General features: G+C 36.4%; 2 protein-coding genes across 4 annotated transcripts in view; both read right to left on the bottom strand.

Annotated features, from left to right (window-relative positions):
• arhgap27 (Rho GTPase activating protein 27) overlaps nucleotides 1-2,523 on the bottom strand; it is a 48,306-nt gene extending 45,783 nt beyond the window's left edge. Inside the window, exon 1 of the mRNA XM_051914180.1 lies at nucleotides 2,374-2,523. The gene's annotated coding sequence lies outside the window, so the exon portion shown is untranslated. The remainder of the gene's footprint in view (nucleotides 1-2,373) is intronic.
• On the bottom strand, nucleotides 1,413-24,560 carry plekhm1 (pleckstrin homology domain containing, family M (with RUN domain) member 1). 3 transcript variants are annotated; one of them, XM_051914176.1, is made up of 12 exons: nucleotides 24,352-24,560; nucleotides 22,558-22,646; nucleotides 18,247-18,491; nucleotides 15,597-16,229; nucleotides 13,047-13,563; nucleotides 12,437-12,605; nucleotides 8,524-9,450; nucleotides 6,410-6,555; nucleotides 4,619-4,812; nucleotides 4,450-4,513; nucleotides 3,198-3,355; nucleotides 1,413-2,571 (listed from the first exon to the last, which is right to left on the bottom strand). In XM_051914176.1, exons 2-12 carry the CDS (start codon nucleotides 22,609-22,611, stop codon nucleotides 2,463-2,465), a joined length of 3,216 nt encoding a protein of 1,071 aa, XP_051770136.1. In that variant the 5' UTR covers nucleotides 22,612-22,646; nucleotides 24,352-24,560; the 3' UTR covers nucleotides 1,413-2,462. The 3 variants fall into 3 exon arrangements, with proteins under 3 accessions (XP_051770136.1, XP_051770137.1, XP_051770138.1); XM_051914177.1 differs by having other exon boundaries at nucleotides 13,089-13,563; XM_051914178.1 differs by lacking the exons at nucleotides 1,413-2,571; nucleotides 4,450-4,513 and having other exon boundaries at nucleotides 3,206-3,355.
• Between the last annotated feature and the right edge of the window lie 1,191 nt (nucleotides 24,561-25,751).

Here is a 25,751-nt window from a genome sequence, read left to right as displayed (position 1 = left end):
TTTGTTTGTCCCTGGAGGTTCGAGATTTATGCTGCATTCACGCCACTGCGTAATTACCGTAATCTTGAGATGACAACACGAGACGTTATATTCGGAGCTGTTCACGTCCTCGGACTGGGAATTGTGCATTTCTATGGCACCACTATCAACACCTAAATGAATCTATGGCAGTTAGGTGGTACAGCGGCCACGTGTACACGTGGGAGCTTTCCGAAAACTCCCAGCTTACAAACTGTAATTACAAGCTCTACTAGGACATGAATGCTTTTTACAAGCCAGAATCTCGTAGTTACAGTAATTGCGATATGGCATGAATGCACCTTTAACACGCTCCATGATGTTTCTAGCTAGTTGAGACAACTAATGCCACGCCCAGACCATACACTGTCAAAGTAGCTGGAGCAACTTTTCTCTATTTATGGATATGAGGAAACATGCACGGGCGAGTGACGCATGCAGTCTCCCGCAAAAACCATCCTGCACGGTCTCAAATATAAATAGTCTTACCATAGTGAATCACTGTAAGACAAAAACCCATTTTGGAAGAAGGACTGGAAAAATTTTGAACAAAAAATTTACATGGTGTACCTTGAAAGATATGTAGCTCTATAGACGTAAATAGATAAAGTGTAGTAAAATAAACACTTAAATGTGTATTTTGGATGCTTTCTTTCCACTAGTCTGAAAGAGAACATGTTTTGGAAGCAATAAAATATCAAAATTGACCAGTGCATAAAGAGTTTTTGTCTTTAGAAAATAAAAATAATTCAAACTCTGACCCATGTTTAGTTACACTGAGTAGTTGCAGTTAATTCAAGATTCTGATATTCTCACAAACTCATATTTTTAGATTGTAAGGTGTTTGTTTGGCATAGACTGGTGTAGACAGAACATGAAAGAAAAGAGTGCCAGGAGGTAAGAAAACAGGAAGAACCAGTCAGAGACAAATGTAGCACGATGTGGTTTGAGAATGACAAGTTAAAGACAAAATATGTATCTTTCTATAGCAGGTGATTCTAAGAAATGCAGTTTCTTTTAAGTTACATTGGCAAGAACATACAAGTTTAGTCAGAAAGCAGCTTAAAACGCAAATGAGCACACTCAGCACAGACAAAATTTCCAGGCAGTTCTGTGTGTACTGTAAATAATGTTGGCTTTTATAAATAATTCAGGTAAAAGCATCTGCTAAATGACTAAATGCACATTATTGTGTGGATAAAACATTTACTCTGAAAAAAATATTATTAAAAAAAGAATTCAAAACAAAAAGTCAAATTTAGATCAAAACAAAAGCATCACAATTCATGACTGTAAAAAGACTATCTGCCTGTCAATCCATGTTGAGACTTTTGCTTAGGTGACACTGCCCCCTAGTGGCAAAACAGAAGATAAGAAAGACAGAAGTCATCTGGGAGGTTTTCCTTTTACAAGTGATGTAATGAACTTGTCATAAAAATATCAGGAAACACAGCATTGTTAAAAAAAGAAGTACAAAAAAACTCAAAAACAAAAAAAAAAAACAAAAAAACTCTCATTCATTAAACCAAGAATCACATATATAAAAAGAGCGGATCCTTTTAATCATCCAAAGAGACTGTCTGATTTTGTGGCATACATTAATAATTCACGTCGGCTTATAATAGTTACATTTTTGGCACAACCAATTTTAGTGATAATGAATGCTACAATGAAACTTGAAATAAAGGCACAGTATAGTACAAAAATGACCCGTTAAAGGAGGTTTTAAGTGTTAGTACATTTCATAATTTCAGTTTACAACTCTCTTAGTAGGTGCGTACAATTCCTGCATATACAAGAATATGCTTATTAATGCACACAATGTTTTGTAAACTTGTAATGCTTTATATAAAACTTGGCATGTGACATTCAGATGTAAAAAAAAAAAAAAAGTAAAACGAGAAAATATAAAAACAAGAGTTATGAGATCCTTGGCATTTAATTGTCTTAATTTTTCATAAATATGACTTAATTGGCCAGACTAAATCAATGATGACTACGCAAAAAGAACTAAGACTTATGATTCCAAACACAAACCTGCAGAAGAACAAGTGAAGGCCAGAGAATTGATTAACCGTTGAATGTTGGTGTATTTATAAAGTTGCCAAGCAAAAATCATAGCTTTAATAACAGTTCTTCCACAATTGCAGAAAAGTACTTGTTTGGCATTGTTGACTTTTGAGAAATGAACATACATGGGTGTTCTGATGTGACTAAACATGTACATATGAATGTGTAAATAAGTGCACTTAAGATTGAGTTTCCAATGTGTCCAATAAAACGCTTAGTGTGAAATACCGATCAAATACCGTAAGATAACTTTTAGATGAAGTACAACAATAATATGGTACTAACCCTGGATTTTGTGCTCTGTAGATACAACAGCGACAGAGAACTTCTTCATGACCATTTTCTTAGAAACCTTCATGTTTTTAACAGCTAAATTAGTCCTCCAAGTCTCTCTCTAAATACTTTTGTATTCGAACACAGCGTGGACAGACCGAACACTTGGCCTTACAGGAGGAATGAAACACCGTCTTGCAGACGTTACACCTGAGAGACAGAAAACACACAGTCACACCATCATTCTCATGATATTTAGCACACTACTGTGCTGCATGTGACTTTAACATTCACATGACTCGTGTCGGCACAGCAATCTGAAACAAGTGGTGTAAAAGTGAAAGTAGATGTGTGGTGTATATTCAGCGTTGCCAGTGTTGTGGTTTTCCAGCACATTTGGGCTATTCTGTAAGAATAAATATTTCACTCACATCAGTCATTTTAAGGCAGGTTAACTAAGTTCGCCTTTGTAGATTAATTGCACATTAACACTTGTGTATTGACAAAACAAGAGTGAATGTGGTGAGAAGAGTGAATGAAGAGAAGTTATTAATAATGGTATCAGAATATATCAGAGAGGTTTTAATTTATTGTATGAAGATAAAAGACTTTTAAAAGAATTGGGGAAATAAAAAAAATCATCCAAATACAATTTAAAACAGAATAAATTAAATCAAAATGTCTATTTCAAGGCCCTTTATGGGAATCCCGCAGCTGTCAACTGATTGTTTTCATTTATTTTGGGCGGGTTTTGAGTTGGATGGGCTAGACATTTTTCTGGGACCTGGCAACCGTGTTTATATATTTTAGATATAATGTTTGTTATATGACAATACCTGGAAGTGCTGTCAAACTGAAAAGGGAAGATGATGGTGTCGGAGTTGCAGATTTGACATATAAAGCCCCTCTGGGTGCAAAGGTCACAGTTGTGCACGTGCTTGGACCCAAACTCAATCAGAGACTGCAGGTAAGATTCGTAGTGCCCGTCTGCTATCTGTGTGCAAAAAACATAAGTCTGATCATTTAAAGTACCGTAATAGCACTCCTCTCTTCAACAAGGGTTTCGTTGACAAAACAGCAAATACAGAAAATTATGAATATTCAGCCTCAAAATGAAACTCAGAATGTTAGCTTATTCATTGAACTGTTCTATAAAATCAATATGACATTCGCAATCATGATGATATTCAGGAAAAACAGAACTCATGATACTGCGAAATTGCTGAACTCTATGATTTTATATAAATTTACTATAAATAGAAAAAATTAATGGGGGGAAACTCATTTGGTTTTTCCAAAGCTTGATAACAGCTATATATCCATCGAAAGTTGTGAATTTAACTTGGGCGCAAAATTGGAATATCGCATAAAATGACTGCGAATAAAGCCCCGTTCCCATCCCAGGTGTTCAAGAAAACAAAACCGTCACTTACTGAGAAACTGGCACAAAATATCTGTAATAAAAATTGAATCTGGAAAGCCACTGTGACATCATAAATGACGTGCATCTCAGAGCGCACAGACGAAACGCAATAAATGCTGTCATGTTATCTTGCGTTCGAATGCTGGTGTTTGGGAACACAATCATGTGAGACGCTTCTGGGAGGTCATTATAACAAATCATTTTGATGACAGACTTTGGCTCAGGCATTTCAGAATGACCAAACCAACATTTGAGATACTGTGCGATGCGACTGGTACACTGTTTTGTCCAGTTATCCAATCACATCCACTGTTGAGGCAAAGTCACGTGAGTTTTTTGTTGCGCATCGAGGGATTTATTCGGTAAATGTTTTTCCATTATAATTTATGCTCATGTCTTATTATCGGGAAAAAACATTATCTGCCTGAATTAAGTTTTTTTTATGCACTTTTTTAGAATTTATATGCAACTTTCTGAAACTGGGTCAAGATGCGTATAAATTTCCAGCAATTTTTTATGAGATATCCCAAAATTTGCATGAATGGAAACAGCTAATGTTAGTTTGCACATCATTAAAACAATAGATAATTATGATATCAGCATAGATGATACATATCGCACACCCCTGGTTCAAATTATAAACAACAAGAAATAGTAACAGATACCTGCTGCAAGTCCAATACACTGTATACATCACAGTTATCCAATAAATATGTCCTCTGCTGAAGTCTGGAATTAAATCGGAATTGGAATTGTTACTTATCTGTTGCAAACATCTATTAAAGACTTGATGGTGTCCAAATTCTAAACACATGCATCTAAGAACACACACACCTGGGTTGGATTTTTTTGCTGATCCCGCTGCGGCAGATGCGGATGTAGTCTCCAAGGAAACGAAGTTTCTGCCTCAGGGTTTGCACCGTAGCCATTATGTCAGTGTGATCAAACAGGTCAGGATTCAAAACGTCAAGGTTCAGAAGCGGCTCGTGCTCTATTTGAGTCAGCAACTTAAAGGCTTGTCTTGAGACCTGAACACATAGACAAGAACACACAGCTGAAGAACATAAACACTGTAACAAATAATCACAGGAGAGAAGCTGCTTATCCTGATCTCATGTCATCTGATATGTAATATGTTTTTGCAAGCTGAATAATAATAATAATAAGAAGAAGAATGTCTTTGAATCAAATCACAATTATTTGCGTACAATGTACACACTATTGTTCAAAAGTTTGTGTTCCGTATGATTTTTGCATTTATTTAATCAAAAATACAATAAAAACAGTTATATTGTGAACTATATTGTGAACTATGTGAACTATATAATTTAAAAAAAAAAACGTTTTCTATTTGAATATATTTTCAAATGTGATGCAAAACTGAATTTTCAGCATCATTACTCCAGTCTTCAGTGTCACATGATCCTTCAGAAATCATTCTAATATGATGATTTGCTGCTCAAGAAACATTTCTGATTATTATCAATGTTGAAAACAGTTGTGCTGCTTAATATTTTTGTGAAAACTGTGATACATATTTTTCAGGATCCTTTTATGAATAAAAAGTTCAAAGGAACAGCATTTATCTGAAATAGAAATATTTTGTAACATTTTAAATGTCTTTACCATCACTTTTGTTCAATTTAATGCATCCTTGCTGAATAAAAGTTAATGAAAAAAATCTTACTGGCCCCAAACTTATGAACAGGTGTGTATAAATCAACATATCATGTAATGAATTTTATCAAATGACAGCCCTAAAGCTTTAAAAAAGAAAAGAAAAGAAAAAAAGAGAATACTTTATTGATTTGAAATATTCATTTAAAGGGATAGTTCACCCAAAAATGAAAATTATCCCATGATTTACTCACCCTCAAGCCATCCTAGGTGTATATGACTATCTTCTTTCAGTTAAACACAGAGTTATATTAAAAAATATTCTGGCTCTTCCAAGCTTTATAATGGGAGTTATTTATAACTTTATAGACTACAATCACTAGCTTCCGGTAATGTCTGGAAACAAACTCAAGCTCTTCCGACATTTCTCTTTAAAAATTCTCATTTTAGACTTTTAATTTGTGACCGTTGTTTTGTTTTGCTCTATCATGTGCGCTTCCGCATTCATCAATACGTCATGCATCAGGTCAAAGTTCATTCCTCCGCCGGAATCGACTTGCGTACGGAAGCCAGTAATTATAGTTTATAAAGTATAAATATGGATTTTTTCTTAGAGAAATGCATCGCTTCGCTTCAGAAGGCCTGGAGCCGTATGGATTATTTTTATGATGGATGGATGCGCTTTTTTGGGCTTCAAAATCTCGGTTACTATTCACTCCCATTATACAGCTTGGAAGAGCCAGAATATTTTTTAATATAACGATTGTGTTTGACTGAAATAAGAAAGTCATATCCACTTAGGATGGCTTGAGGGTGAGTAAATCATGGGATAATTTTCATTCTTGGGTGAACAATCCCTTTAATATCTTTAAAAAAAAAAAAAACAATAAAAAGAGCTTGAATAACTACAGGGAACAGTAGACATTCAAGGAAGAGAAATGGGAAGTGAATGTTAATGAAAAAAAAATCATTTTGAAAGCAAAAATCCATGAAGTCATTTGTGCCCACCTCACGTGTTGTCAGGTCCCAGTTGTGCACCATGCGGGAGGGGATGATGGTTGCGTCTCCTTGGTGACAGGAATCGCAGTAGTACTGGCCTGAGAACTCACAGAGTCTGGCTCTCCCCAGAGACACACCGATCTGCCGAGGGCATCCTGAGTACACATTTACAACAGCTTTTACTTAGTGCCAGAGAACACAGGTACAGTAAAAAACACTTCAATATCATCACAAGAGCACATCACTTCCTCAGTCTCACAAATGCAGGCATGCGAAGGAAAGAAACATGTGGCTGATGGCTCGTTTCTGGGGTGATGAAAGGTAAAGACTGGACAAATCTAGTTTAAAGTGCATGTGTATGGCTCTAATGTAATATTTACATTCTTGCTGGTTTCATACATTTGTCAAATGTGTAGCATGTAAAAATGTATTGATTAAAAAAAGTCACATGGTGTAACCAAGAAAAAATACTTCTCCATGCATTTAACTTTACAAACAGTGACAATACGATACTTGGCATTTAAAAACCTGAAGTAACCAGGTAAACAAAAAAACACTTTTATTCAGCAAGGACACATTAAATGATCAAAATTGATAGTAAAGACATTTATAATGTTACCTGTTCTTTTAAACCTTCTATTCATCAAAGAATTCAGAGAAAACATGTTTTCAACATTGATAATAATCAGAAATGTTTCTTGAGCAGCAAATCAGCATATTAGGATGATTTCTGAAGGATCATGTGACACTGAAGACTGGAGTAATGATGCTGAAAATTCAGCTTTGATCAAAGGAATAAATTACATTTTAAAATATATTCAAATAGAAACGTAAACTGTAATAGTATTTCACAATATCTCTGTTTTTACTGTATTTTTTGATCAAATAAATGCAGCCTTGGTGAGCAGAAGACTTCTTTCAAAAACATATAAAAAAAAATCCTACCAACCCCAGACTTTATGAGACTTATATTTATATAAATTACTGATCTAAAAATGAGAGTTTACATGGATCTTCTTTGTGGTATCATTTCCTGTTTAATGGTTTTCATGTCACATGACAACAAAGTGGCTTCATGCATGTTACACCACGCTAACTTGATTTGATAAATATATTTTTTCAAATATTAATGATAAATACAACAGCCTCAATGCTTTTTTTTCAAAAAGTAATAATAATATAATAAATAAAATAATAAAGATTATACCATTATTTAATAAAGCCGAACAGTTACATATTAAAGTCTTTGGCCCTCATTCATGAAACATATGCAGAATCAATTTGTGTAAATCGTTCGTAAAGACGTTCTGACGTAAACTGAAGTAGTTTTTTGTTTTGTTTTTTGAGAGAACTTCAACTTTAGGTAAAACGCGGTACTCGACACTGCCACTTTTTACCCAGCTGTCCAATCACAGTGGAGGAGGGTTGGGACAAATTCTACACCAACCAACCATCATAATTGAACAACGACTAAACAACAATAGAGAAGTTAATATTGCTGGTTACTGCATTTTTATATTCAGTAATATTCTGCAGTATGAGATACTAGTAACACGTTACTGCCGTGGATATTCCAAAACATAGTAACCAAAGCATCTCAGCTGGAAAAACGCTGCACCTCCAAAGCGCTCTCAAGCGCCACCAGCAGGCCGTTTTCAGAAGAGCATCAGGCATTTTTTCAGCTGGCTAAAAACGCTTTGAAGGACACACGTTAATTGAATATTTATTGTTAGGCATATGGCCGTTCCTGGACACGTAATTTACGTAGTTGTAATTCATAGGCGGGGATTATACTAATTCACCCTTTGCCAAGAGTTTGATTGATCAAACTCCAATCATGACGCTGAATCCGCCATTTTGTCCGACAAACAAACCAGACAGGAGAGTTAATAATTTAACGTCGGTAGACTTGAACTTTCTGTGGTTGAAACAACATACCTTCTAATGTTATTTATTGTTTGAGGAGAGTTTTCGGGAAGGTCCATTTTACGTACGAATTTACTCATATATTTACGAAAGATTAAAGAATGAGGCCCAATGTCTGTATGAATTTGATTTGATTATAATTTTAAATAATTTACAGATTATTTCAATGAATAAATCCTCATTCCAACCTCTCATACCTGCACATTTGTAATTTTGCGCGTCTAGTCCTCTCTCCTTAGGGACCTCAGACAAGTGAGCCAGCAACGCCCCGTCACCCTTCAGTCTGTGTTGAACCAGTTTGTGGACACTCCCTCCATGGCCGCTGCCGGGCGAAGAGACACCCTGAACAGCTCCATCATCCTCCGTCTCCAGATACGAGTCAAGTGCTCCTCTGATCAGGCTCCTCCATCCTCGGGCTTCCTCGCCGCTCTCTGCCCTCAGCGTCATTGTGTCCCGCGCAGTCAGAATCTTAAAAAACGCAGGACTGCCTAGAGAAACATCTGGAACCACATCCCTAATGGTCCCAATGGGGTATGAGAAGAGCAGCGTCTTGGAGTCATCTTGGACCCGGTAACCTCTGAGGGTCTCCAGGGAGAGCGAGAGCACAAGAGGCCGCCAACCCTTCTCCTCCAAGTTCTGATAGACCACCGCTTCCTTTATTGCATCTAGTTCTGGGTCTTTATGACGGGTCCAATCTAACTGAGGTGGATCTGGAAGTTCTGAGATGGTGCGTTCAGGGCTTGAGGGTGCCGGCGAGGGGACTTCCTGATCACTGGATGTTTGCAGCACCTCCCACTGTTCGTCTTTCATCATGGGACGTAGTTTGCTGATGGCCTCCATGATGCGATCGACCCAGTCTTCGGCCTCCCCTGGAGATGGGGCACGCAGGTAGATTCTTTTGCCTAGGAAGGTGAGCCGAAAACGGCCCTCGGTGCCGGAGGACAGGTGGACGTCTTCGCAGCGCAGCAGGGACAGGTTTTCGTAGCAGATGCGCTCCTCTGCATTGATGTAAAGCCGCAGCTCAAACGGAGAGAGCTCGCAGTAGTAATCCCACCACATGCCCACCGCACTGCGCCGCTCCAGCTGACCCAGCTTCAGCAAACCCCTGAACGGGTTAGGAAGACCTGAGAGAGAAAGAGAGATGATTTTACACACATCCACTATTTCTACTATTCCACTATTTATTGAACATCTATCTTTTTAATCATATTGCTGTTTTATAAAGTCACACTTTAGATTAGGGTCCAATTTTCACTATTAGCTAACTATTAACTATGACTTTCGCCTCAATAAACTCCTAATTACTGCTTATTAATAGTTAGTAAGGTTGTTAAATTTAGGTATTGGGTAGGATTAAGGGATGTAGAATATGATCATGCAGAATTAGGCATTAATATGTGCTTTATAAGTACTAATAAACAGCCAATATCTTAGTAATATTCATGCTAATAAGCAACTAGTTAATAGTGAGAATTGGACCCTAAGCTTAAGCGCTACCATAGTTATAGAGTAATAGTTAAAACTTGAATTTTTTTCAAATATTAATTATAAATACTTCTGCTTAATTTTTAAAAAATAAATAATAATAAAATAATATGAAATAATAAGGTTTGTTACACACCTGTTTGCATTTGTTTCTTCTGTGAAACTTTGAAATTTTGAAAATTGTCAATATAGGCCCAATGATGTTTTGGACCCCATTGACTTGCATTGTAAAAATTCTTCAAAATAGCTTTTGTGTTCCACAGAAGAAGGAAAATCATACAGGTTTTGAAGAGTAAATAATGAGAGAATTTTCATTTTTTGGTGAACTATCCCCCTTTTTTTAAAGAAATCAAACATTGCACTTTGCAGGTTTAAAAGCAAAAATGTGAACATTATATTTTTTGTTTACGCATTTTATTCATTGGTACAAATATGCATATTAAGGTAAGGTAAGGTCCTTGATTCTTCATTAGTGACCCTGGACCACAAAACCAGTCATAAGGGTAAATGAAGAAAGTTGGATAAATAAGCTTTCCATTGATGTATGGTTTGTTAGGATAGGACAATATTTGGCTGAGATACAACTATTTGAAAATCTGGAATCTGAGAGTGCAAAAAAAAAAAATCAAAATATCGCCTTTAAAGTTGTCCAAATTAAGTCCTTAGCAATGCATATCCGCTCATAAAAATATTTTTTCATATATATTTACAGTAGGAAATTTACAAAATATCTTCATGGAACATGATCTTTAATTAATATCCTAATTATTTTTGGCATAAAAGAAAAATCCATCATTTTGACCCATACAATGTATTGTTGGCTATTGTTACAAATATACCCGTGACTTATGACTGGTTTTGTGGTCCAGGGTCACATGTAAGAAGTCCTTTCCTTTTACCTTTGCGTGTATCATACGAAAATTACAGACCAACTTTTCTCCAAAAAGCGACAGACCGGAAGTCATTCATTTTCAATGGAGAGGAGTAAGGGAGTTGCATGGAGTTCCAATCATATGAATATGCAGAATTTTCAGATCCAATTTGAGCTTCTCGGCTAGACCATATGCGATTGGCAGACCAAATATGATGTATTCGCAAAAATATGAGCACAAGGTGAGAATTATCAATATTATTTTCACTGAAACAGTATTCTTTAAACTGTATTTCTTTAAAATGGGTGGTTATGAATAAAAATGTCTGAAATGAATATTTCATATTCGTAAATAATTATTTAAGCTGGTTACCATTAGAAATGTGAAAATCATATTTAAAAAGCATATTATTTGGCCATTACAGGAATGATTGAAAATAATTTCGCACAGAGAAGGTCAATAAGTGGTCTTATCACACTAGAGCCTACTCTGCTCTGATTGGTCAGACGGCCCAGTCTGTTGTGATTGGTCTAATGTTTACAGCGCATGTCGGAAACGAAACGCTATTACCATATCTAAATTTCAGCTCCAGAGGCTTCTTCGGCTCTTGACACACAGCGATATGAACAGATGCCGTTCATTTTTCCTCGTCCTTTAGAAGTGTATGCAAAGTGGACTGGCAGCGCTGAAAACAGCATCCTCTCGACACGACGACAACACAAACCAAACTCTTCCAGTCTCGGCTACAACTACAACTACAGCAAGGGTCAAAGTAGACATTGTTTGTGGGCAGCCAATGAAGATCATAGGCTGGCATTATGCAAATTGACCTACGTAACATTATTCCAGTAAGACTGGAATTGCTGACGACTTGTTTCAGCAGTTCAGAATCAATTCTTTCTTTTAGGAGACAATAACTTTATATGTTGTGCACTTTAAAACTTTGCTGACTTTTTACATTCACAAACAGCTATATTACACAACGCATGAAAGGTAATGTTCAAAAAAAGCATAACAGGGGCACTTTAACTTTTATTTTGTCGCCTTGTGTATTTTCATTCTAAGTGCCTTTTTTAACCAAGGGACAAGTCAAAATTATTTGTCAAACGCCAAACATGCCGTCGATAGAGATTAGGTTGTTTTGAACCCAGAATATTTAGTTAATAAGTGAGAAGGCATGAAAAAGCAGTGAAAAAGTAAATATGACAGATATGTGAGGGTATTTGGTAAAGAAGCTGAGGGGGACAGAAATGGTAAAGCTGTGTTCTTATAAACATTTGCTGTCTACAGGCTTCTAACTTGTAATATGGCAGATGATTTGCATTCAAAGCAACCCAGAGTACACTTATTACTACTGCAACCTTCTGCATCGCCTGGAGCCTAAGCTCTCTGGTTTAAATGCCAATCATACCTGGAGTCAAACATCAAATATAAAACATTTACGGCATTTTCAACCAATGAAAACGTTTTTTATACCAATGAAAATTAAATCTAGCGCTCAACCATATGAAACCTAGCAAAGGGAAGTGTAAGCATGTCTGCACGTTTTTTACGGTCATTATTAAGCTAGAAGGAAGTACAAGAAAATTACAAGAAAATTTAAGCACAGTTCACACATCAGAGGCAACAAAAATAGACAGATGAAATAGCACAAACTATTTTTTCTTTGTGCAACTCAGGGCTTGGAGTGTCTTCCAGTAGTTAGTAATCAAGAATTCGGCATAAGCAAATTCCTGTCTTTTACCCATCTTACCGTTCTGTCTCCGGTGCACTACACTAGGTGGTGGCTGGAGGGTGTCTGGTTCAGAGGTAGGCGTCACCTGCCCGTTCGATTGTGTGATGTCAATGACGGCATATGCTTCAGAACTGCCCGTTTCTTGTGGCTTGTAGAAGTCATCCTCTGATATCCAAGATGTGGATTTCTGAGAGAGACAAAAAGATTTTAAGAGCCCGTTTTACATCTGCTACTAACATTCATCCTCAGGGTCAAATAAGGCTGGGTATTGACACGAATATTGATTTCATGAATCAATTCTGATTCACAAGTTTTTGATTTGATTCTGATTCGATCAGAATCAATATTGTTTCATTTGGATGTATATCAGATACAGCACAAATCAATTGTTCTTAAAGGGATAGTTCACCCAAAAATGAAAATACTGTCATCATTTACTCACCCTCATGTTGTTCCAAACCTGTATGAATTTCTTTCTTCTGCAGAATTTTCATTTTTGGGTGAACTATCCCTTTAAGGAAAACAATCTCTCAATTAATGCTGTAGATATACAGGATCCCTGTCGGTTGGTACATTACTGTAACTATAAAGAATATTAAAGAGAATATGATTGTTTGAAAACACTCACACAGGAGGAATACAGAGAGTCTGAGGATGTTTTCCTGCTTACAGTACTTGTGGATCGTCTGTATGCAGCATGTCGGGGTTGTTCCACTGAACTAGGAGCAGCAGAGGTCTCTGGAAGAAGAGTGTCAGGGTCTTTAAGGTCAGAGGTCGTCTCAACAGTCTCGGGTAATGTAGAAACCGAAGGGGACTCAACAGATGAGTCTCTGTTCTCTCTTTTCTGCTCCCTTTCTGGAGTCTCAGTGACTGCATGTTTAACTTTTAGTCTTGTGGTTTTAACTATAATCTCGGATTCTTCCGCCGTTCCTTCTTGTGTCTCCTGTAACGCTTCAGCTGATGTCTTTTCCGAGCCCGCTTTAGATCCCTCTGTGACGTGTGCATCCAATTGATGTGTGTCTGTTTCAGAAATGTCAGTTTTTCCTTCAACAGCATGTTTGGCAGAGTCACTCAGAATGTGTGGAGCTGGCATGAACATATCAAAGTCTTCCTTCTTCAAATCCTGACTAGAGGAGCCGTTCTCTCTGCAAACAAACAAGTATGAATTCAGACTTGGTAAGGTAAAAGATACATCAGGCAGATGCGCTGGGACACATCATCAGTGATGTATCCTGGGGTCACTGGGTGTTTGATTATTTGTCAAATAATATCTCTGGCATTTCCTTTAGGAAACTTTGTCCTAACTAAAAGCTTTGCAACAACTTTTGAAACATGAAGGCAAGTTTTCTGAGTGAAATGCTGCATGAAGAGAAAAAAAAAAAATCACAGCTAATCAGTACAATTGTGAAAAGGTTGGGCAATAAACGATATCATATCAAAATCGAGATAAAAAAATTTACAACGATAACGGTGATAAGCTCTTGACATTTTTACTTGATATGGATTAATCTAACAGCCTATCACACAGCAGAAATAAATGCGACAAGTCAGTCAGCCAGTCAATGCATGTCGCTTATAAGTGATTTCTTCGTGTCTCTGTGTGAATGAGCGGCGCGGTTTCGTCTGATACACAAACTCACACACGTGACGCTCACAGTGTTTTCAGCATCTGCCATCTCAATATATGAGGACATGAACTCCATCTTCAGAGCCACTTCACAAGCTTTTTAACATTTCATTTGAGAAAAACTACTGTGAAATACACACTGAAACTAAAACGGAAAGATCTTTATGACAAAACGTCAAAATAAAAGTTCGGATTAACTTTAAGAAATTATGACAGAAATATATCGCTATGTAAACTAAAACGTACCTCTCAAAGTAATAATAATATTATTATTACTTCTAAGGAATATCATAAATCCAAGATATATTTTTTTATCCATGTTTTAAAATTTATATAATTCTGTTGTGCAGCATCTTATTTAACAAAAACTAAAAATGCAGTGTTTTGTTGTAATTAAAATTAGTTGTTACATTTTCATTTGATTACATTTTAAAAGCTTGATTAATAAAACAGAATCCCCAAAAAAATAAAATGGAAAACATGGAATTTATAGAAAAATAAAATGGATTTCATGGGGCCCTAAATTAAAAGGTAGCTAATCTGTGGAGTTTAATTGTGAACAAACAAGTTTACATGTTTACATTCATTCTCAAAATGTAACAAATATGTGGAAGTATTTCCTTCCCCATTAATGGTAAATAAATACCGTGATAAATATCGATATCATATAATATGGAAAAATATATTGTGATAATATTTTTGGCCATATCTCCCAGCCCTAATTTGTGTTTCTTAATATACAGCTGAGGAAAGGATTTTGGATGGTTATGAAAATAAAAAACAAGTGACAAAATGTCTTATAGCATGATGGTTGCAAGTGGTTGGTTGGTCAACTAGTTGACCAACACCCAACGAGTCAATTAGAGAAGTTGACTATTTAGTTTTAACATCAATATTTTTAGTAATGGATTTTTTTAAAAGGAATGAATTTAAAGCAACTAAGCAGGTTTTGATATATTAGTAGATGTGCTGGTAGACTGGTGGACGTGACCCTGAATCACTGTCATTATATGGCCAAATAGTTAACTGGTTATTCAGACCAAATATTTTATTATTATTAAGTTACCCAACTTCTACAAAATCAAGCCCTACCCTACATTTCTTTCTTGTTCGAGAAGCCGTTTAACTCGGATACACGTCACAACAGGGAAGAAAAGATTCAAGCCGACTTTAAAGGGATAGTCCACCCAAAAATTTTGTCATCATTTACTTACCCACAAGTTGTTCTAAATCTGTTTCTTTCTTCTGTTGAACATAAAAGAAGATATTTTGAAGAATGTCGGTAACCAAACAGTTGATGGTAGCCATTGACTTCCATAGTAGGAAAAAAATACTATGGAAGTCAATGGCTACCATCAACTGTTTGGTTACCGACATTCTTCAAAATATCTTCTTTTATGTTCGACAGAAGAAAGAAATTCATTCAGGTTTGGAAAAACATGACGGTGAGTAAATAATGAACTATCCCTTTAAAACAAGGTGATTTATCACTTAATGCGCTTGTTTGAGACATGTCGTAAGACTTAACAGAATAGACTAAGTTTTACTCACTCTGTAACAGTGTTTGGTTGTGCTTTGTGGCTGACTTCCGTTTCACAACTCCAGCGTTCTTTTTCAGGACTCCTGGGCTCCTGACCCTGAAGCAGACTATCAGAGCTCAGGCTGGAGGACAGCTGTGACGATCCTGACGTATTCAGACTAAGGTTTGATGAGGTAAGTGGAGTGCTCGTTTCACATCCCTCGCTCTGCTCTTTCCTCGACTCCCTCTGGATCGCTTCCTGAGCCCAGTCTGAGCTTCCGGACCCCCCGGATGACTGTGAGACCGTATCCCATGACTCCTTGCGTTTAGGGCCAAGAAGGTGCTCGTCGGCAGGCGTGGGGGGGCAAAGGCCTGCGAGGACCAGTGGTGTGTTAGTCCACTCATTCAGCACAGCTGATTTATAGGAGAGCTGGAAGGTCATCGAGGCCAAGCCCTGCAGCAGGGTGAGAAGAACCTCGCGGTCCTCCGGGTCCAGCAGAAGAGCCCCGGGCTGGTAGTAGGAGCTCAAGTTGGACCCCTCGCGAAGCAGCGATGTCAGGTAACACTCCAGAAGCCCATCATTTAGAGCCAGGCGAACCCATGCTCTGCAGCGACCAATGTCTGAGTTTATGAAGCTTAAACGTTCCAGTTCTTGAACTACATCCCTATAGAATCAAAAGAGATGCATGTGATCATTTAAGGGTTAGTTCAACCAAAATTGAAAAGTCATGGTAAACGGAAGCTCAAATGTGCTTGCTTGAGACTCGAGAACCAATAAGGTTTGTTCTCGCATGTAAAGCAAGAATGCTTGATCTTCCGTTTACCATATTTGATGTGCATTGATCAATGTTTATAAATGAATAAAAGCCTAAATGAAATCTGTTATAATTTTAAGCGATCATGTCTCTTCAGAAGACTTTAAACCACTCAATTCATATGGAATATTTTCATGTCTTAATGAACTTTTTAATGCATCAACGTTTTGGAATGGATAGACAGAAAGGATTTATCCTGATCTTCATTTGTGTTCAAAGCTTGGAATGACATAAGGGTAACTGATGACGAAATTTTAATTTTGGGGGTTTTCATATAATGCAATTCTTTTTCTCACAATATTGTGTCTTACTTATCTACTTAATAAGTGCAAACACTGACAAAGGCCCTGTTTCCACCTGGTATTGAGATGCGTTTTGGTCGATCAGATCACAAGTGGACGAGGGAGACACATTCCTGTTTATACCTGGTGTTTTAATCTGTCTCTTTTGTCCACTTTCAACCACTTCTGTCCTAATTTCTTTGAGGGGAGGGCCTATGAGTGGGCAAATGTATGTTTTTTTCCAGATCTTTCAATCTAATGGACAAAATAAGCTTGCGCAATTTACATATGAACACGCCCTGAGACGACGGAAAAACATGGAGAGCATCAGCTTTCGTTTCCGCTATGATAACTGCAAGACCGGCTGAACGCGGTAAATGTGTGTTATAAATCAGGAATGGTGAGAGAACACTGTGCTTGGTACATTTTTCATCTTCAAACCAAACTTGGGTCTTTAGCTGACAAAGTTTAAATCCCGTCTGGTTAGCGCGATTTCCATAATGTTTACACAATAAGTCAGTAGGCAGAGAGAAGGCGTCTTTATTGGCTGTTCGAACGCATTTGACGTGTTTCCACTACGAAAGCAATCCGGTCGAATGCATTTACGACTACCTCTGGAAGTGGTCGAAAGTGGACAAGCTCAAAACGTTTTAGACCCTGTTTACACCTGTATTTAGCGTTGTCCACTTGTGATCCAATCGACCAAAACACATCTTAATACCAGGTGGAAACATTCAGTCACTTCTACAAGGTGAAGAGAAATGAACCACACAAGAACTTAGATCTTTATGCATGTAAAATTATGTACTGTGATGTGTATCGTAATGTGATATACTGTAATTTCCATACTAGACATTTTGTACAAAGACTGAAAAGTTTAACTACGCAAGAAACCCTCAAACATGAGTCAAAGAGCCTTAAGAGTACCGAGTGAGTGAGTGTCACTTGACTATTGCCCATAGGCTCCGGAGCCAATTACTAAAACACATGATTCAACTAATCCTTCAGGCTTGTCACAATCCTCACAGAGTCTCCCTGACATGCCTATTTCTGTTTCCAAACGGGTGACGGGTTGCTCATTTGGAAAGACTTGGTTAAAATTATTTTTAAGCATGAACCAACATCAATCGACTTGGTTAGTAACAAAACCAAAGGTGTAGGAATGATTTTGGAAAGAGTGGGGTATACTGTAACCCTGTAAGGCTAATTAATGACATTTAGTTCCCTCTTGTGCATCGAAGATTCAAAAGAGTCACGTTATCCCTTGAGGCCATGGGAGCCAAAGAGCCTTCAGATATAAACAGTTTTAAGTGACGTTCGCTAACTGATTTGCTGAAAGGTGAAAATTGGTTGGTGGGTGCACCACCATTCAAAAGTTTGAGGTCAGTAAGATTTTTTTAATGTTTTTGAAAGAAGGTCCAGTTATGACATTTTGAATTAAACATTAGAAGGTCAATTTTCTTTTTTTTTCTTTTTTTTATGAAAATATGCACAAATGAATTGTTCACAATAAGATCTAAAACATGCACTTAGAAAACAGGGTAAATTTATTTAAACTAATTTAGATATTCTAACCTATGACCCACCTGTGTGTGACGGTCTTCAACAGGCTCCAGAAGACAGGTTGAGGAAGTGCTCCTCGTGATCCTCCTTTGCGCGAATTACCTCCATCATATCTGATGAACTTGCTCTTGATTCCATGGATGAAAGCCGCCTCCAAAGCACAACACAGCAGGTTCGCCTCCAAGTCCTCGCTGGTGACCGCCGTGTCTGTGGTGATGTAACGCTTCTGCAGGGCTTTTAGCGTCCGTGCGATCTTTTCCTTGATCCACTGAGGAGAACAGAGGGGTTAATATCGCTCTGTTTAATATGCAGTAAATTTGACTACACTGACATGAACTGAACTTGAATTGAATTGAGCTGAACAATGACACTATTGTCTTCTGCAGAGCTGTTTATAGCTGAATTGAACTTGTTTCGTAATTGATGAACTGATTTGAACTGAATCAACACTGAACTGAATTGAGTTAAATGACACTATTGTCTTTTTAGTTCTGCTTTATTTCATACAGTTCATACAGTCTCATACAGTTCATTAATTTTCCTGTTTATTACTGTGAAGCTGTTTTGAGACTATATGTATTGTATAAGTAAGGGTTAATCCATGGCTAGCTGACCACCTGACGCAAAGCGGAGTGTATTCAAATCGTATAATGCACAGCTAGTCGTGGATTATCCTGCTTATACCATGGTCATTTGCCAGCATTGACAACTTAAAGCTGTTTTTGATGTTTGCAGCGCAATATTTGACCAACAGGTTGAAGGTCCAAATTGCAGTTTTAGTGCAGCTTCAAAGGGCTCTACATGATCCCAGATGAGGCATCAGGGTCTAGTGAAACGATTTGTCATTTTCTAAAAAAAAAAAAAAAAAACTTGCACTAGCTCTGCGATGCACCACGCATTACGTAATCACATTGGAAAGGTCACGCGTGACGTAGGAGGAAGTACCGATCCAGTGTCTACAAGTCGAATGTGCAAAGACTAAGTCAAATGTCCTTTAAAAGAAAAAAGGTAAAACAATGATGTCAGATGATGTTGACGTTGGAAGGGAAAATGAGATGGAGTTTTTCGCCCTACCGCGGTACTTCCGCCTATGTCATGCGTGACCTTTCCAACATGATTATGTAATGCGTGGCGTATCGTAGAGCTAGTGCAAGATAAGCATTTGTGGTTAAAAAGTATACCATTTTTATTTATTTTTTTAGAAAAAGATCGTTTCGCTAGATAAGGCCCGTATTCCTCGTCTGGGATCGTGTAGAGCCCTTTGAAGCTGCAATTTGGACCTTCAACCCATTGGTAACTGTTGAAGTCCACTATATGGAGAAAAATCCTGGAATGTTTTCCTCAAAAACTTTAATTTCTTTTTGACTGAAAAAAGAAAGACAAACATCTTGGACGACATGAAATTTTAATTCTGATGTAAACTAATCCTTTAATATAGAACGGTAATTAAACTGACTTGGAACTACCAGGAAAATACCAGGAAACACATGAAATCGATAGTCATTGATTTAGTGATACAGCAAAAACAAGATCAATAACAAAGTTTAAGGGTCTGTCATTTGCACTGATTGTAATGCATCGCTGGTGTGAGATCAGGTCACTGGAATCATCGTGACATCTAGGTCAGCAGACCAAATCAACAAAAGCTCTTGCAACAACAAAACTTTGCACAAGATGTGGAGCAAGCATTGTGCTGCCTCTTGAGAATCTAAGACAAGAAGGCAGAACAGAGAAGTCATCGTGCTCTGCCATGTGAATGTGAGCAATACCTACAGACAGACTGTCACCTGATGTCAGCTGACTGACTACAAATGAGCCAAAGCACTGCCAATCAAAGCTGTGGAAATTCAACATGGCAACTTTAAATAAGTCAAATGCCATGCAAACCTCAGCAGTCATGTTTCTGGGAAGAATGAAGCTAAGATGACTGGAAAATACTGAGTTTGCCTTTAAGGGTCGGTCATGTTAAGCACCTATATGAATGAGGAAATGCTGGCACAGATTAGATCTTGTTGAATGTGTATATAGCAAGAACAACTATTTTTTAAATGATTCCGAAACCGCATGATATCTAATCATCTGACCTACCTCTTTAAGAAGATTGGTTAAGTCTGAAATAATATATTTTTTTTATGTGTGTCAATATAAAGATTCAAAGTGGTAAAGATTCTGTGGTGTTTGTGTTAAAAGCTTGTAAAACGATGCTTTATTTGACATTATTAAGTGTACAAATGTAGGCAGATGAAATCTATTTTATTAAAAACTCCTCCTGTTCAGAAGAGAAGAAAGACATTATGCATTTATTTTGATATTACCCTTTTGTTGTTGTCTATTGGTCAAATATAGCGAAATGGTTAGCTACACTTGACATTAAATTACAATTGAATTCATATACGGTAATTTGGGATGATTATACACACAAGAAAAGGAAAGGTATATATTAAATTTATATGCATTTAAAATATATTTCAAACATTATTACTTGTTAGAAAAATGTCAAGCATTTGAAAGGGTAAAACACAAGATTTTTTTTAATTGAAATGGGCAAAATTAGTTTCTTTGAAGATTAAATACATTTTGTAAACAATTGATTTATTAGATAATTTTTTTAGTTTTTATTTGTAAGTCTAAATGCGTAATGTTTGGGTAATTGTGTGCTTCATCTTTTTTTATAGAATTCTTTTGCTTTTTTTTTACTTGATTAATTTTGAAAGATAAAAATGTGTGTATGTATGTTTATTTTAAATGATGAATAGTCTAAGAATGTATGTATATTTGTATATATGAGTGTATGGATATGTACAGTATGTAGCTTACATACATTTGTTTACGTTTTGTGTTGTTGTATGTTTCATTATCGTAACAGTTTATTAAAAAAAAGTAAGAACTAAAGAGCTAACTAAACAGCTGCTTAAAGGGGTCTTCGATTTCAATTTTTTAACTTTAGTTAGTGTGTAATGGTGTTTGAGCATAAACAACATCTGCAAAGTTACAACGCTCAAAGTTCAATGCAAAGAGAGATATTTTGTTTTACTGAAATTACTTTTTAAGGACTACAAGGAGCTTCTTCCCAGGTTGGTGACATCACTAACCCTAAAATTTACATAAACCCCACCCCCGAGAACACACAACAAAGGGGGTGAGGCCATGTTGGGCTGCTTTAGAGAAGAGGAAGAGTTGCTGTAGTAGAGTGTTGTTACCATGCCGTCATTTTATGCCGGACTGCTTTACAAACGAGGATCAATTCAATGCTGGATTTGCACAAAAGATTAACATGACGGCACATGCTAGTCGATGAGTTGAATCAACTCCACAGCAACTACATACATTTATCCACTAACCATTCAGAAACGTCCAGTTTCATTCTAAAAGTTGTAACTTCTTCCTGAGTCTCTCTATCAGTGTCGACTCCGGTTTGAACAATGTAATGCTGAACACCGTTACTAACAATCCTCATTTTGGCTGCGTGAGATTCTCCAGCTTTGTTGTTGTTGAGCAACCGAAGCGCGAGCTGTTAAAGCTCCGCCCTCTTCTGGAAAGGGGGCCGGGAGCAGCAGCTCATTTGCATTTAAAGGGACACACACAAAAGCGTGTTTTTGCTCATACCTAAATAGAGGCAAATTTAACAAGCTATAATAAATGATCTGTGGGGTATTTTGAGCTGAAACTTCAGACACATTCTGGGAACACCAGAGACGTATATTACATCTTGTGAAAAGGGGCATTATAGGACCCCTTTAAGTGAATGTAAGCAGACAGCACAAAATATTCATCTGACTGAATCTGTGCATTAAGTCTTGCAGTGTGAATGGAGCCATTGACACATTACACATTTCCTTGTCTTGCATTAGTTATTTCTGTATTTGAAATCTTTTGAATATAAAGTACTGCGGAGCTGTTAATAGCGAAAGTCTATTAAAGGGGAAATGGCCAGAGAGAAAACCTTATCTCTTGTGCAGACACTTCTCTGATGAAGGCAATACTTGTCTAGTTTCCATTCTATGTGTGCGGTCTGACATCTACTAGACAACACGCAAACTGTGGCTGCTTATAAACTCGTTTTTAAAAAAAACTGTATTAAAACAGATAGAGAAATGATAGTGCCAGTGTTTATTTGACATGCAAATCAACCTATGCATGGCTTACTAAGCTTTCTCTGCATATAAGCTGTGATAGGAGAAAGTGTTTTAACAGGTTTACAAGAACAAATCCAGGTTCTCGAAAATCAAATGTCCTCCAGGAACCTGCTCAACGAGATGTGGAAGGGTTCATACCAATGGCCTTGTAATGTCCACAATCCAACTAATGTTAAAAAAGATGAGGAAGTTACAAACCTGTTTGACATCTTTTGCCTCTGGGCCGCTCTCAGGTGTTTGGGTGGCCAGCATGGCTCCTCTAGCTTTGATTAGTCCCACTTTACACACTGCAAAATAGACAAATAACTATAGAGTAAATCTGAATCCGAGTAAATTAATTATAAAAAGAGTGTTGTTGTTACAACCTACCACACTACTAGATGGGATGTAACACAAATAATGGACACTGTAAATGTTTCCATATAGGTAACATTTTCATAACACCAATAAAACCAGAAGCAAATATAAAAACACATAAAACAACTCAAACAGACAGGGTGTGTATATGTTAGTCACTTTATTTTGTGCCATCTTTTGTTCTACACTGGAAAGTGTTACAACCCTCCGTGTTTCTTAGCCATGATGTTTTTTAAACATGTAGATGACACTTTTGAGGCTGTTTTATATCAAATTATACCTGAGAATCTGCTTATTTAAATGATACCAATTCTGTTATCTCAGCTCATGCATACAGTAATAGTGATTTCATCTGTAGATCATTTCTAGGCGATTAAACTGACGGTGTTAAATCTCATGTTACACTTCCCTACATGTTCATATAATACAGGAGATTAGATGGTAGCTAATAAAAACACAATGAAGAGGAAAAGAACAGCAGCAGCGTGATTAATACACTGGCAGTCTTTGTTTAGATAGCGAATAGTGGAACTGATACACAGATCCCTGCAAGTTTCCTCTTCAGATAGATTCTGTCACACGACAATGAAGAACATGCATTCGTCGACATGGTCATTTTATAACAAATGAAGTGCATCCTAAGTCCATGTAGACAAGTCACCCTTGTGAAAAAGAAGTGTGCTGAAAATCATAAAAGCATGTTTTTAGAGGGGAAAAAAACTGTACTTGCAAGTAAAATAATATTAATGAAATTCAATGCCAAATAAGTGTACTTAAACAGAGTACACTTTCACAACTATGTTTCTGAACACACTCAAGTAAGTGCACTTTGTAATAATGTAAAATTAAAAGTACATTTTACAATGTTTGTTGTACTTTAAAGATTTACACTTATTTTGAAGGGTTGACTAACATAGTAAAGCAAAGTACTTGATTTTAATTCAACTGTAGTGTGTCATTCGAGATTACATTTAAAGTAAATATATTTTAAATATACTAAATTGCAACTTAATTACAAGAAATTACATTTATGATTTATTTTAGTTTACCATTAAATGCTTGTCAGTACACTTCAACTATATTTCAAAGACAATCATAAGTAATTATGAAATTACATATAAAGATGTAATTAAGTCTTACCTAAGTGGGTCAAAAAAAGCACTATTGAGTTCAACTATTTTATTTAAATTGAAGTTAAAATACATTTTCATTAAATTGCAATTGACATGCAGTTAACATTACATTCACTTCGCACTTAAGTATATTATTATTATTAAGTATATTATTTCAGTAATAAGTAGCCTACTCTTTTTTTTAAAGTATGCTAAAGTGTCACATTATTTGCACTAGAGACTCAAGACAACACAAAATTCATGACAGTTCACTCACTGAATAGGATAGAATAACACGATAAAAAAAGCATTGTTTATATGGTCTAACCGGTAACATTTCACCTAAACTGTATTTTATTCCATCGCCATTATAAATGAACATAATTATGAGTTCAGAAGCATCCAAACGCCCTTGCATAAAACACGAACAGATACAGACTTTCTGTCTAAAATGATCATATCATAAGATAACAGACAATTCTGCTATCATTATTGCTAATCCAGCTCGAGCTCGTACACTCACCATGTTTGTTCTGCGTTTATCTGTCGCGGTGGCTTTTCAGCACTACACGGTCATGGCTGATGTGTTTTCTTTCCTCTTACTGAATCGACATGAGCACAAGTCGTGTGATATCTGTCACTCTCGTTCACTGATCCAAAAAAAACCAGAAGCACACAGAGGATGTGATCAGATCAGCTGACGCGAAAAGCAGGATGGGAAATGAACGCAAGGTTCTTCCTGTTGACGACTAGAGCTATTGCGCAACTCTTGCGCAGCTTTGAGTGTGCTGAAGACTCCAGCGAGATGAACTGTAAATAAAACAGCATGCTTTTCTAAACAGACGGCGAGAGTCAATTATTATTTTCTTAATGCTGGAGTTATGTCTGATGGAAATGAATGAAACGCCAAACTGTTGCAACCAACAATCAGCATCGTTTAATAAAACAGAAAGTACATTAAAGTAGAGAAAACAATTAAATTTTAGAAAGAAATATAATAATATTGTAGGCTATAGCCTAAAAGTGACAATAAAAATTATTCATTAATAAAAAAATATTCCTTAAAGAAAAATATGGTTGTTCTACAACCCTTTTTGTGATGTTTAGGACATTTCACACAGAAATGTCGGCTAGTCTGTGTTTCAAAACAGCTACATTAAAATAACAAATAGCGTAAAATATTTCTATACCCACTAACTGACGCATAAAAATAACGCCTTAGAAGCTGACTATTTTTATAGGCCTGTCTTTATTTTTTTTAGGTCTATCATGCTATAGCCTATGGCATTTTATCTATGTATGTATGTATGCCTATGTATTTATTTATTTAAACCATATTTTATTTTTTTTATTTTAATTTTTCTTCTTTTGCTATTTTCTTATTCTTCTTCTCATTATTATTATTATTATTATTATTATATCATCATCTGTCGTGTTATCCTCTCAAGGCATTTCGTCAACAGCAGTACCGTGCAGCATTCGCGAAAATGACAATATAGGCTATATTTTTATTTTTATATAGCCTAGAATTGATTTATCCCACTAATTAGTCTTTTCACTGACTAATATTCTTATAATAATTGTAATAAAATAATTCATGTGCATTAATGATTAATTGAAATATGAAATATGTTGTCACGACGTCACTCGCTTTCGATTTCACTTTCTCAGGTATTCCGCTCTGGAATTTTTTTCCCACATTCTACTGTAAGAGTCAAAGTTCACGCTCACACGCCAAGAAACCTGCCCTTTCTTCTTCTTCTTCAAACCATGAAACGTATAAATAAATAAATAAATAAATAAACATAGATAGATAGATAGATAGATAGATAGATAGATAGAAATGACTAAAATGAATTAATAAATGAATTGGGATTAAAATATTATATCGTGTTATTTATGTATTTATCTAGATGTTATGTT

Source organism: Ctenopharyngodon idella, chromosome 12 (genome assembly GCF_019924925.1).
Source record: "Ctenopharyngodon idella isolate HZGC_01 chromosome 12, HZGC01, whole genome shotgun sequence".
NCBI classification, from domain to species: Eukaryota; Metazoa; Chordata; class Actinopteri; order Cypriniformes; family Xenocyprididae; genus Ctenopharyngodon; species Ctenopharyngodon idella.
The sequence above is the reverse complement of the archived record's forward strand: the minus strand, read 5'-3'. Positions and strand labels throughout refer to the sequence as shown.

Coding starts and splice junctions, on each gene's coding strand:
- plekhm1 (XM_051914176.1), bottom strand. CDS start 22,611: ATGCTGGCCACCCAAACACCTGAGAGCGGCCCAGAGGCAAAAGATGTC. Junction 16,230..18,246: donor TTGAAGACCGTCACACACAG/GTGGGTCATAGG, acceptor TTGATTCTATAG/GGATGTAGTTCAAGAACTGG. Junction 4,813..6,409: donor GGGACCTGACAACACGTGAG/GTGGGCACAAAT, acceptor CTATGTGTTCAG/GTCTCAAGACAAGCCTTTAA.